At 41.7% G+C, this 12,964-nt stretch overlaps 1 protein-coding gene across 1 annotated transcript; it reads right to left on the bottom strand.

Annotated features, from left to right (window-relative positions):
• Positions 1–859: 859 nt before the first annotated feature.
• On the bottom strand, positions 860–4,705 carry LOC149822551 (uncharacterized). Its single transcript, XM_089981631.1, has 5 exons — positions 4,288–4,705; positions 3,564–4,065; positions 3,096–3,297; positions 2,499–2,927; positions 860–1,390 (listed from the first exon to the last, which is right to left on the bottom strand). Exons 1-5 carry the CDS (start codon positions 4,649–4,651, stop codon positions 1,016–1,018), a joined length of 1,872 nt encoding a protein of 623 aa, XP_089837757.1. The 5' UTR covers positions 4,652–4,705; the 3' UTR covers positions 860–1,015.
• Positions 4,706–12,964: the final 8,259 nt, after the last annotated feature.

The raw sequence follows: 12,964 nt of genomic DNA, 5'->3' as shown, positions 1-12,964 counted from the left end.
ACAATAGTATGAAAGACCAGATTCCAACATGCTTTCAACCAGTCGAACTTAAAACAGAACAGAAAACCACGATGCTATTTGACTCTGCTTCTAAAGTTATAAGTTGCTTTTTAGTCAAGCTGATTCTTTGGTCCATGGCTGGTGGGTTGTTAAGTCGCCATGGTCTTGAACCTTACCCTCCAAATTGGTGATTTGTTGCAAGGTAAGTCCTTGCTTATGTTGCAATGCAACCATAACAGACATGTCCCTATGATTATGGTGCATGTCGTATAGGTGTTTCTCCTTACTGCATGCTTTGGCTTGAAAATTGAGCTGTGCATATTCAGATATACTTAAATTGCATCCAGTGTCTAGTTTTTCAGACCACCATAACTACTGAGCCACACTAGCTTTGATCCTGCTGGGAATCAGGGCAGTTTCATGAGGTATTAACCAACCGCTTGTTGATGATTGGTAAGCTGCTTTCGTTGAATCATGGATGGTTATCAAATGTTGTTCTAATACAAGGTTTAATTGAGCTGCTTAATCTTTTGTTATTGGATTGGATCATGGAATGGCTACCCAAAACAGTATGATTGTCCGGTCATGCCTCTTCTGGATTCCCTTTGGTCGAGCCCCCGCCTATGCTAGACTGTCTTTGGGTGAGGAACCATGCACTACGCGACCCACCTCCCCCTTCCTCCATGGAAGGACTTTGGTATCCTATTTCTGACGGTTCAGTCCTACAGAACTGAGGAAATGGTGCTCGAATTGGAAATTAGAAGGTACATGATAAACAATTTCTTCAGTCCATGGAAATGAAATGGTTCGGGTGTATGTTTTTTTTAGGAATGACTTGGGTCTAAATATTCAAAAGAACTTGTGTTTGAACTTCCAATAAATCCTCCAAGTAAACATAATCCGTTTATTTAACAAACCAAAAATTTGTATATTTGCTTCAGAGGTGATATCTCTTGGTGTTATTGTACCATTTACATAGATGTGGTTCGCGTAAAGCCAGTTCTGTTGCTGTGGACTAGATAATGAAGTTGACAAGCCGTGGATCTATTTCTTCCGGCACTCGCCGATTGGTCGGAAAATCCGGGAGGGCCATGGCTATGCGCTTTGCAACTTCCAGGTATTCTGCATACTTAATATTTGCGATTCCTGATTCTTCACCATTTGCCTGGATTTCTATCTGTCCCTGTAATTTGATCATATGCCTGTATTCAGATCCTATCTTCTTGAAACTCCAGTCGCCGGATTTCCAGTCAAAGCGGTACAGGCTAAGGAACCGGTGACCATAAGCAGCCACGAACTCGATCGCATCAATCACAAAATCTATCTCTTCTACAGATGTGTAGTAACAGAAGCTCACCCTGGTCCATCCCGGTTTCACCGCACTGTAACCCTGCACCAAAGCATGTGTTGATTCAGTAACCGCTCGAATTTTCTGTATGCTTTATCCTGGTTCACTAAGACACTAAACATCAACTCTGTGAGATGATGGCAGCTACTAAAGTTAAGAAGACATATTTGGACGCAAGCTAAAAAAAGAAAGAGTTTTCTTCCTACCATCTCAAGTTTAGTGATGTGCACTGTCTGTGATGGGCTGGTCTAGCCCAGCCAATTAGATATGCAAGGGAGCCATGGAGAAAATATTGGCTCCGCTCTAGTGTACTGTACTCTCTGGCTCAAACTCATGGGCGCAGGCTTTATTTGATCAATTTGACCCCACAGATACGTTGAACACGATCAAATTTACTAGTAAAAATGCACTTTTGATCAAATTTACTAGTAAAAACATGATTTTGTCGATCATAAAATTTTGATGCATTGTGGACAGTTGAAATTTGAAGCCCTTTAAAAAAATCTTTTTACCTAATGTGATCAGATATTCCTAAACTCGTTTTCAACTAAACCAATCATATATATCATATCTATTAGGCTTGACCCACAAAGAAATCATGAAAATGCAAGATGGGTTGTTTCCCACAAGAGCGTACTGTACAGTTGAGGGTAGCCAATATTATCTCGTAGCTAACTTCAAACCCTGAACGCCATCTTATTACTAATTAATTGGATTGGATCCTGGAATTATTCCAACTACGACTTTCTATATGATACTAATAGAGACATTATGTGCAATGTGATTGAACACTTTTGGTGTGCTGCTGCACTTGATCACCCACCATTTGCTGTTGGCCCCAACACAGGTGCACAAAGTGCAATGTGATTTTACACTTTTAATGTACTGCTCTACCTTATCACCCTCCATCTTTGAGATACAGCCCGTCAGAGCCCAAGCAATGATGAAGGGTGATCAGGTGCAGCAGCACACTTACAACACTTACATTGCACTTGATCCTCCCTCAGCTGATGGGCTGTATTCGAAAAGGGTAACACATCAGGCGCAATCACATTGTACATTTTTAGGTGGGGGCCTAACAGAAGATGGAAGGGTAGATCAGTGTATCCTCTTATTGACCCGAATATTTTCAGCATGAGGCAATGCGTACCTTCTCAATGGTTGATCTGATGGCTCTGGACCTTGCCCTGTCGATGCCGAGCAGCGCGTGGCCGTAGGGGCCAGCGCACGCGCACCCACCGCGCGCTTGTATCCCGAAGAGATCGTTCATGAGCTTGGTGACGAAGCGGCAATGCAGGTGCTTCCCTGAAGGTGCAGCAGCAGCAGCGCTGCCGGGGTGCAGGAGGAAGGAGATCGTGGGCAGGCGCTCCTTGATCGCTGTGTTGCCCAGCACGCGGACGCGCCCGTTCTTCGACAGCCTGTCCAGTGCGGCGTCCACCAGCGACCGCTCCCGCGAGCAGATGAGCTCGTGCCCCATGTACTCCTTCACGCTGAACGCCAGTGCCGCTCTTATCTTCTGCACGATCCCGGGCGTCCCCGCGTCCTCCCTCTCTTCAACGTCCTCACAGTACAGCGTGTCCTGCACGACAAAATTTGCCCCGCTTCATTTCGTTAGCAACCGATATGGAATGGATGATGGGTCTGGTCCTTTTAGGTTTGGACCCGGTTCTACCCATTCTCTGAACGAGGGTACTTGCGTCATTGCGACGAGTCATAGAGGCAGTGATGTCCTTTTCTTTCCCAGTACCTGTTCGCAGTACCCGTTGACGAAACGCACCGTCCCTCCGCCGCTGGTGGACGGCGGGGCGCCTTTGAGACGGTAAAGGGCATTGTTGATCACCAAAATCCCCGGACTGCCAGGTCCGCCCACGAACTTGTGCGGGCTGATGAAAACAGCGTCGTACCCATCGATTTCGCCCGACCTCATCTCGATATTGACATAAGGACCACTGCAAAACAGTCACAATCACGTCAGCCACGTATTCCACATCACATTGATACGGATACGACTGGACACCGTCCGGCACTTTTTTTTTATTCAGACAAACATTTTTCCTATTTCCCCCACCCACACAAAACGCCGGTGCTGTCACGTGTCAGATTCGTGTCAGACAAGACACGATAGATAAGTGAAAATTTACCGGATCGTGTCTTTTAAGATACGATTCGTAAATGAGAATTTTGAGGAAAGGATATCTAAAGTAAAAACCAAAACCTGGAGGCGAAGTCGAAGCAGGCGAAGGCGCCGTGCTGGTGAAGGACGCGGGCGAGGGCCCTGGTGTCGGTGCAGATGCCGGTGACGTTGCTGCAGGCGGAGAAGGAGCCGAGCTTGGGGCGGCCGGCGTACAGCGGCGACTGGAGGGCGACGGCGAGGGAGGCTTCGTCGATGAGGCCCGATTCGTCGAGGCCGATCTCGACGACGTCGGCGAGGCTCTGGCGCCAGGACAGGAGGTTGGAGTGGTGCTCGTAGGGACCCGTGAAGACCACCCACCGGTCCGTCTCCGGGAGGCAGCTCAGCACGCAACCCCGCACCACCGAGGGGACCGTCACGCCCATCACCTCCTGCAGCCTCTTGATGGCCGCCGTGGCCCCCGTCCCGCAGAACATGAGGGCGTCGCCCTTGCCTGCCCCGACGCACCGCTTCACGTACTCGCAAGCCTCCTGCACCGCCTTCGTCGTCCGCAGACCTACGTAGCTGTCCACAGTGTGCGTGTTCCCTGTTGCAACATTATTTACACGTAAGGACCACCATACGTGTGGGATCCAGAAGGCACACGTGCTTCTCTCTATTTTATTTTTTATTTTTTTTGGGGGGGGGGTTTGTTGTACTTGAACACCTTCCAACAAAATAAAAAATTGACGTGCAATTGTTACACTAAAAAAAAAAAACCACCTAAAATATGGATTTATTCTTGTGGTAAACTCAGATTGGGACTCACCATAGAAAGGCAGAACCTCCTTGAAGAGGTAATCCTCGACGCAGCGCAGGAACCTGCCGGAGGCCGTGAAATCGACGTACGTGATCCGTCTTGAGCCGAACGGAGTCTCGAACTCGGCGTCGTTGCCGATGACCTGAGCGCGCAGCCAAGCGCACTTCTTGGCGTGGTCATCGGCGTCCTTATCGAACAAGCCGGACGGATCGAACCCGCCGGAATTTATCTCGGTTTCATCGCCGTCGTATTCTTCGTCGCTGAACGTATCGATCAGAGCCGATTTTAGAGCTTCGAGATCGAACCCTTTGTCGGGTTCCGGCGTGCCGACGGCCGGAGCCAACAGGGCTGATTCAACAAGGAGAGGACTCATGAGGGAAAAAGAAGATCAGACAATGGTTGCAGAGAAGCACTAACAATGGTTTTTCGTGTTGGTTGGGAGGCAGTGCAGGTGGGAAATATAGAGCAAAGGCTTGGGGAGGTGTGGGCAAGAGAAACAAGGAGCTCATGTTTGTTGTTTTGCCCCAGTATTCACCCAAAACGGTGAGCTAAGAAAAGGTGGTGGTGGTGATGGCAGTGATACCAAGTATCTCCTCCTTTGAAGTCACTTCGTCTGCCAGAACTCGTGGTGGGACCCGAGGCCCACGTTCTACATGACAACGTGTTAGAGGGGTTCCTAACCGTCCATCCGGCGTTTGTTCATCAAGATGTGTGGTGGAAAGCACACTTGATGCATGAAAAAATATTGGGAATGACGGTCTACGTCGTTGACTCAATCGTGAATGCTTCCTTGGGGGTCAACATGGATCAGACCTCAGGTGGGGCCCTGGGTTGAAGATCCAGGTTCGGTAGGATCCGGTCCAGATCTTATCCAAGCGAGTCTGGATCAAGTTTCATGGATAATTGGGATGGATTAGAAATTAATCCCTACATACTGAGTTTGCACAAACAATAATTTCATCACTATAATATGAGAACTAAAAAATATGAGCATTTTCAACACTTTTTCTTTTGTAAATCCAACCATGTGGATATTCTTGGCATGGTGAAATTGCTAGGAATCAATGTATTTTCGATGGAAAAATGCATTTTTTTAATGCTTGAATATTGATGAAGATTATGAGTTGTTTTTAAAGCTTTAAAATATCGTATTTATGCATCAAAATCGGATGATTCAACAGAGGGTTATTATAAAACCAAGCATGTAGATTACAGTACGGTTAGATTCAAGAGAAAAGAACAAAAAATTGCAGAACTTGGCTCGGACCCAGGCTTGCTATGAAATTTCCTGAGTCCATATGTTAATCGGACCACCCAAATATTTAATGGGACCCCTCTTTTGTTACCAAACCATAAAGCTACTGGATCAGGATCGGGTTTAGACCGGGTCATACCCGACCCATTGATACAAATGATAGTCTTCAAGTTTCTTAGCGTGAAAAGAACACAGGGAGGGACTTTTCCTTCTTACAGAAAGGACGGTTTCCCAGGCACCAATGGGCGGAGGAACGGAGGTAAAACGCGTATTTCGGAGAGTGAAGAAGTCCAACACCTTCTAAGCGGACACGTGTACGGCCAGAGGAAGGGTAGACACGTTGGCACGTATATCTGACGGCTTTCGTGCTCCGAATCATTATGTCGCCCGAACCCAGGGACGGTCCGTCGTTGTTTTGGTGGAACCCAGTTGTGAGCTTTTATTCTATTGGCGTCACTGCTCGAACCCAGCTCGTGAACTCTGACCAAATATGGACGTTCTGGATCTTATGGGAGACAGCTGATTGTTTTATTTATTTATTTTTTCATATTTAACCTGCGGAAACTTCTAGGGGTGTCAACGGGCCGGGTTTACCCGGACCCGACCCGTACCAAACCATATAGGGTCAGGGTATGGTGATAAATAAGACGACCTGATTAAGACTCGGGTCCAGACTCCATGGTCCGATGAATATATGGATCCGGATATAATTTTTGAAACTTTACACCAGACTGGGCCTGACCCGAGTTCCCATGAAGAGCTGCAAATTTTCAATATAAAAATGATAAAAAATATTATTTTACTGGGTATGGCCCGGGTCTGGTTCATGTAGTTTTTATCGGATCTGAGTATGGTTTCTCTTATAGTGGGTCCGATTAAACCCAGAACAGGACATACCATACCCGAAAATCTGGGCCAGATCTGGTTCCACCTGGGTCCGAACCAAACCTGACCTGTTGACACCCCCAGAAACCTCCCATCAGTGAGGAGTCTCAAACCAAGATTTTCTCATGCGGACTAAGGACGTAAACTGGTGGGACACTCGGGTTGGATCTAGGGGCACTGGTTCTAACTGGATTGCGTAATGGGATAAGGATTTGAATTCATTTTTGGATGAGAAAAGATATACCAAATCCAGATCCGAATAGCTAAACGGATATGTTTTATATCTAATCAGATTGGACTATCCACTGGGTTTGAGCTCGGTTCGGATTTAGATTTGAATGCAAAACTGCACAGTGAATCCAAATCAGATAGTCAATCAGATAGGACCTGTTGTAACGTATTTGACTAATCGGATTTGGATTTGGTCATATTATGAGCCAAACTCAATGCATTTTATAACATTTGACATCCCTATGTGTGGCGATTTGGCCCCTGACCCGTTAATTAGGTCAGGCCTAAAGGGCCTGGCCTGAGTGCTGCCCGAGCGTGTGTCCGTAGGGATGTCAATTGTTCGGATTTGGATCAAATATGTGACTAAATTCATATCCATTTAATCATAGTCGGCAGAGTAAAGAGCTTAACAATCAAACTGTCCTACTTCTGAGTCCAATTATGCAATATCTGATTAGGTCAGATTCGGTAAAGCCTAAATCTGCTCCGAATCCAATTAGGGATCTTATTCTGTTTCGGTCCCTGTGAAAGTGGATCATCTTAAATAAAAAAGCAATGCTGTTTCGGTCTGGAGCCAGTTGGCGCTTAAGCATCCATGCCTGGTTCGGGCCTTGGCCGAGGCAGATTAGGTAGTATGCCAATCCTGACCGTTGATATGAGCATTCAGATTGCGCCACATGGCCCTCATCCCCCCTGAAAATGAGAAGACCCACTATGGGTTGGACTCTAAACCTAGTGAGTTATTTACAAAAGAGAAATTTTCAAAAAGGCACCTAAAGTTTGGTCATTAATAAAAAAGGAACCTAAGTTTTCAAAATTTTTTAAAAACACACCTAAAAATATCGTAGTTAATTAAAAAGTCTCAGAAATTTACTATGCTGCTAATTGTGATGTATAATTACTATTTTACTCTCAACATCACAATTTAAAAAAAAAATGCACCTAAAAAAGAGGGAAGGAGTCTTTGAAGAGTTAACTAGTAAATTTAAAAAAAAATAGGTGCCTTTTTAAAAAAATTCAAAACTTAAGGTTGTATTTTATTAATGCCTACACTTTATGTGCTTTTTTTTAAAAAAAATTAGCAAATTGTGATTAATGCCCAAAACTTAATTGTGTTTGGGCTTATATTGACTAAAAAAACGTTGCCTAATGATATGCTTGGGAATTTTAGCAAAATCATTGCATTGGTCCCCTAAAAATTGTTGAAATAATTAACGAATATGCTTACTGGTTGAAATTGCCATCACATTATAATACCTCTGATGTGTTTAATATTAAACATCTTTTTGAGGAATCATGGCGATCCAACTGATGATGAGCAAGCTTCAAAGGATGAAAGCCTTTTAAGCTCTGGAGAACTGATGCAGCAACACATCTCTTGAACCAGCCTTGCAGGACAAAAATATTAATTTTGAGGTTTCAAAATTTATATGATAATTCTAGATTTTTTTTTTGTTCAGAAACTATTTTTAAGTATTTAAAAAAATATTTAAGATTTATGGTAATTTTTGTAGTTGAAAATTCTAATATTTTTGTTTTTTTTTTATGGACTCGAATCTAGTTTCAGTGGCCTATTAGGTTGATTGGACTGTTTCGTGTACTTGTAATAGCAGTTTGTTCTAAGTAGATTTTAAATAATGATTTATTTCTTTTGAATCTTAAATTTTTCTGATAGAAATATTGTTTAGGACATAGATTTGCATTTCACGAATCTAGTGTTGGGTCTTTAAGCCAAAAACGTTGTTAACAGGTCCATTTTTGCGGGATTATTTTATTTACATATATGTCTCTGTCTGTGATTTTGTTAGTGATAGTAGGGCAGATTTAACCATGAAGATGTATAAAAAATAAAAATATTACTCATTTTCATGCATTATGGTGGTAGGTATTTCTTAGGTCACGTCTCAGCTGAACCTGTTTGGTTTAGATTTTTGGCTACCTATTGTCTTTTCTGAGGGCCGAGTTCCTAGCTTAGTGTTCTTGATTATTCGTCTTCTAGGTTACTCGTCCAATTCACTAGTCACCGACAAAAACCGTATAGGGTTAGGGTTTCATGATAAAGAGGAAGGTCCAATTAGAATCGGGGTTGAACCCAAAGAGTCCAATTAGTACATTTTGTCAGGTATGGTTTATGAAATTTCATACTAGACCCGCTGATCCGAGTTTGGATTAATTAAGAACTGTGATTTTTCAATGTAAAAGAGAAAAAAGATTATTTTATACAGTATGGAGTGGGTCTCGTTCATGTAATCTTTATAGGACCCAGGTAATGCTTTTCTTATGGTCGACCGAATTAGAGCCAAGTTTGGACCCGGTACTTGCACTTCAAAGTCAGATATGGGTTTGGACCCACTTGGGTTCTAATCAGATCCGACCAGTTGACACCCCTAAATAACACAGTGAAATTGTTTCTATTGACCTTGTTGAGTGGCCACCACCTATTGGTCTTATTGGATGGGCATCTTGCATCCTATAGGTTTTGTTAAGTGGTCACATCCACCTTCTATTGGTCTTGTTTAGGGGTGGGCATTGGGCCGGTCTGGCTTGAACCCGATCCGTTTAGAGCTCGGCCCGTCGGTCTTTAAGTGAGGCCCGGCCCGTTTACTAACGGGCAGGGTCTTGGCCTGATTCTTAATGGGCTCGAGTTAGAAGAGCAGCCCACGGCCCGTCTCATTGGCCTAAACGGCCAATGTGAAGTGGGTCGGGTCCGGATTAGCCCGACCCAAATCCATTTGTAAATAGTAATAATTAATAAGTTTTTGACTTTACATGCACCCAATTAATTATATTTCTAGTTACTATAAAATTAATGTAACTAATTAGGTAAATAATAATAGTTACCAACTTACTATGCAATAGTTAATTTTTTAAAATTTTTATATTTTAAAAATTAATAAAGGACTCAAGCCCATCGAGCCAGATCGATAGCCCGCAGGCCCGCCCAGGCTCGGCCCATGTATATAATGGGCAGGGTTTTGGCCCACTACCTAATGGGCTTGTGCCTAAACCCTTGGCCCAAACCCACCCCATGGCAGGCCAAGTCGGCTTGGCCCATCATGCCGCTCGGCCCGTTGCCCACCCATACTCATGTTGGGGGGCACTTGCACCTCTTATTCATCTTTGGGTGATGACCTTCCCTCCTTATTAGCCTTGTTGAGTAGCCACATCTTATAGGTTTTGTTGGGTGCCCACCTCTACCTTCTATTGATTTTGATGGTTGACAACATCTTATTGGCTTTGTTTAATGGACACCTCCTCTTTTTATTGGGTTTGTTGGTTGACCATCACTTAGCTTTATTTTGGGTGATGGATTTGAGCCTATGCAGGTAAAGCTCCAAAATTTTTAACTTTGAAAATTTTAGAAATTTTTTAAAATTTTTGTAGTGGATTATTTTTCAAAGTCAAATCGATCGCATAACGAAAAATTATTTGAAAGATCTAAGTTAGCAACCTTGAGCACAACAAGAGATTGATCTCATTCTGGGTCCGATCTCACACATATAGATTTTAAAATAAAGAAGGTAGAATTTCAAAGATGATTCATTCCAAACAGGACTTCAAAACATAACCGAATTGAAAATTATTTAATATAACAAATAACATCTCTAAGCATCAAGCACATTCAAGAAACAAACATAGACAGAATGTGGTTTCAAGATTGGTTCGTGTCATCTCGTCATTGCTCATAACTACAATCTACTTTTCACCTGAAATGATAAGGAATCAGACTATATCCAGTTTGGTAGGTACGATAACATCACATAGTTATAAAGAAGTAAGACATACATGACAAACAAATAATACATCATGCATTCAATCATATATTCATGGTATACATTAATCATGATAACATAATGCATTCATTTTAACAACTAAGGGCAGTGTTCAATCATGTTAAATTACTTAAACAAAACTAACCCATAATCTTATATATGGCTTTCACAAGAATCTTTTAATAAACAGGTTTGACTCTGCATTCCAACATAATATCGAACGGGTTTGACTCTGCATTTCAACATAATATCAAACGGGTGGGACTCAATATCCCAACATTTTATCGAACATTAAATAACATGTTCTATATAGCAGACCGGGTTCCATAAACCCTAAGCTCCATCATGCACCAAAACATTTATCGCATGCATACGTAACTTCACATCATGCATGAACACATCATAACATGCATTAGCATCACAGTCACACGTATCATCGTATTTTAACATGCATTAAATACGAGCATTTAGGTTTTTCAAAAGTCAACACACTTGTATTTGAAAACCGATAGGGCTATAACAGGAAATCAGTGTAGTCAAAACATTTATCTTAAACAATACCCGAGCCTCAAGTCAGGATAATCTAGATTTTTTTAGATGCATATTAAAGGACTCGATTTACGTGCAACCTCGGTCTACATAATTGAAGTCCTACAATTGCCCAGTCAAACCATACAATTGCATAATTTAGAATCGTTTATTGCATCAAAATTAATTTTTTAACAACTTAAAGTTTGAAAAGGCATGATTATTGTTTTGCAACATGAGCATGCATATCTAACATTTTATAACTTTCAAAAATCATGTATGCATTCATCAAATTCAAGTCATGCATGTGTATTTCATACGTAAATTTTATAATTCAAGTCATGCATGCATACTTTATAAATATATTCAATTCAAGTCATACATGCGTACATCATACATAAATATATGCAATTCAAGTCATGCTTGTGTACTTCATTCGTAAATATATGCAATTCAAGACATGTTTGTATACTTCATACGTAAATATATGCAATTCAAGTCATGCATGTATACTTCATATGTAAATATATGCAATTCAAGTCATGTATGCTTACTTCATACGTAAATATGTCATTCAAGTCATGCATGCATACTTCATATATAAATATATGCAATTCAAGTCATGCATGTGTACTTTGTATGTAAATATATGCAATTCAAATCATGCATACCTTCCTCATGCGTAGATATATGCAATTCAAGTTATATTTGCGTACTTCGTATGTGAAACTTGCAATTAAATATTATGCAGGCATGATTCATACATAATTTAATAAGAAACCATGCATTTTCAGTGTATATATATATATATACCTCAACATGCTCTACGAACATTTTACGTACATAATTATATATTTTAATATTATACAATTGCTATGTAATTGACATAAAACCCTATACTAACATTTATGTAATAGAATCATACAATCATATGAGTTATAATTTTTTTCTACCTCTTAATGCTAAAAATATCAAAAATGCCAAGAGAGATTTTTCTACAAGACTAAGAAGAAGAAATTGAATTACCATCTTGCAGAAACAAAGACAACAATCTCACATCAACCAATCTCCTAACCGTAGAGTTTGGAAAATCTAAGAAAAGAAAAAGGAGAGAAACAATATTATGTAGTTAACTAAAGCAGGTTATATGTTTCCCCCCGAAGACGCACTGTTTGCTACAGTGCGTGTTTGGGGGTCTGAATAAGCGCCACATATATAAGCTTGTGGGGCTCGTATCCCCGTGTGTGTCAGCATCACTTGGGATCGGAGTCTGGTGCAGTTGCAAAGACTTAAGTACCCTTTTCTGCCATTCTCGCCAAGAAACGACGGTTCAAAAAAAGGACAAAAATGTCCTCCATCTAGAAAAGTGAAACAACGGTTCGAGAACCTCCATCTAGAAAAGTGAAACACCGGTTCGAGAATGATGTTAACTCTTCAAAGTCCAAATGTTCTATTTTTGCCCTAAGCAGTAAACTTTTGCATCATCTGCTGTAACAGAAGCTCCCTTTGTCGTCATCTGCTCCCACCAGACCCTCATTTGCCATCGTCTGCTTCCACAGAAGCACCCTTTGCCGTCGTCTGCTGCCGTCAGAGTACCCTTTGTTGTCATCTGTTGCCGCCGGAGCAACCTTTGCCTTTGTCTGCTGTCGCCGGAGCATCATTTGCCATCGTTTGTGCAGTGGCAGCATCGTTGCCATCATCGACTGCATCTACCTTCTAGGTGTTTCTCCTCCACTATCAGATTACCAAAACTCGTATCATTTTGATGAGTTTCGTGTAAGGTTTCATTATGCAAACGAATTGATTTGTAAATCTGAATGCTAAATCTTACAACTGGTTTTACTATTTATGCTAAATAATACATATTTTCATACTGAAACAAATCGATTTGTACCTATCCACCTTCTGGGCGTCGAAAAATAGTTAGCATGATTTATTCTTATGAAGCAACAATGATTTATACGTTTAAAGCAGTAACAATTTAATGAAATTACCATACTTTGTACTTAAGTTT

The sequence above is a fragment of the Nuphar pumila genome, chromosome 11, assembly GCF_984573655.1.
Source record: "Nuphar pumila chromosome 11, dmNupPumi1.hap1.1, whole genome shotgun sequence".
Lineage (NCBI taxonomy): Eukaryota > Viridiplantae > Streptophyta > Magnoliopsida > Nymphaeales > Nymphaeaceae > Nuphar > Nuphar pumila.
This window is presented reverse-complemented; position numbering and strand designations above follow the sequence as displayed.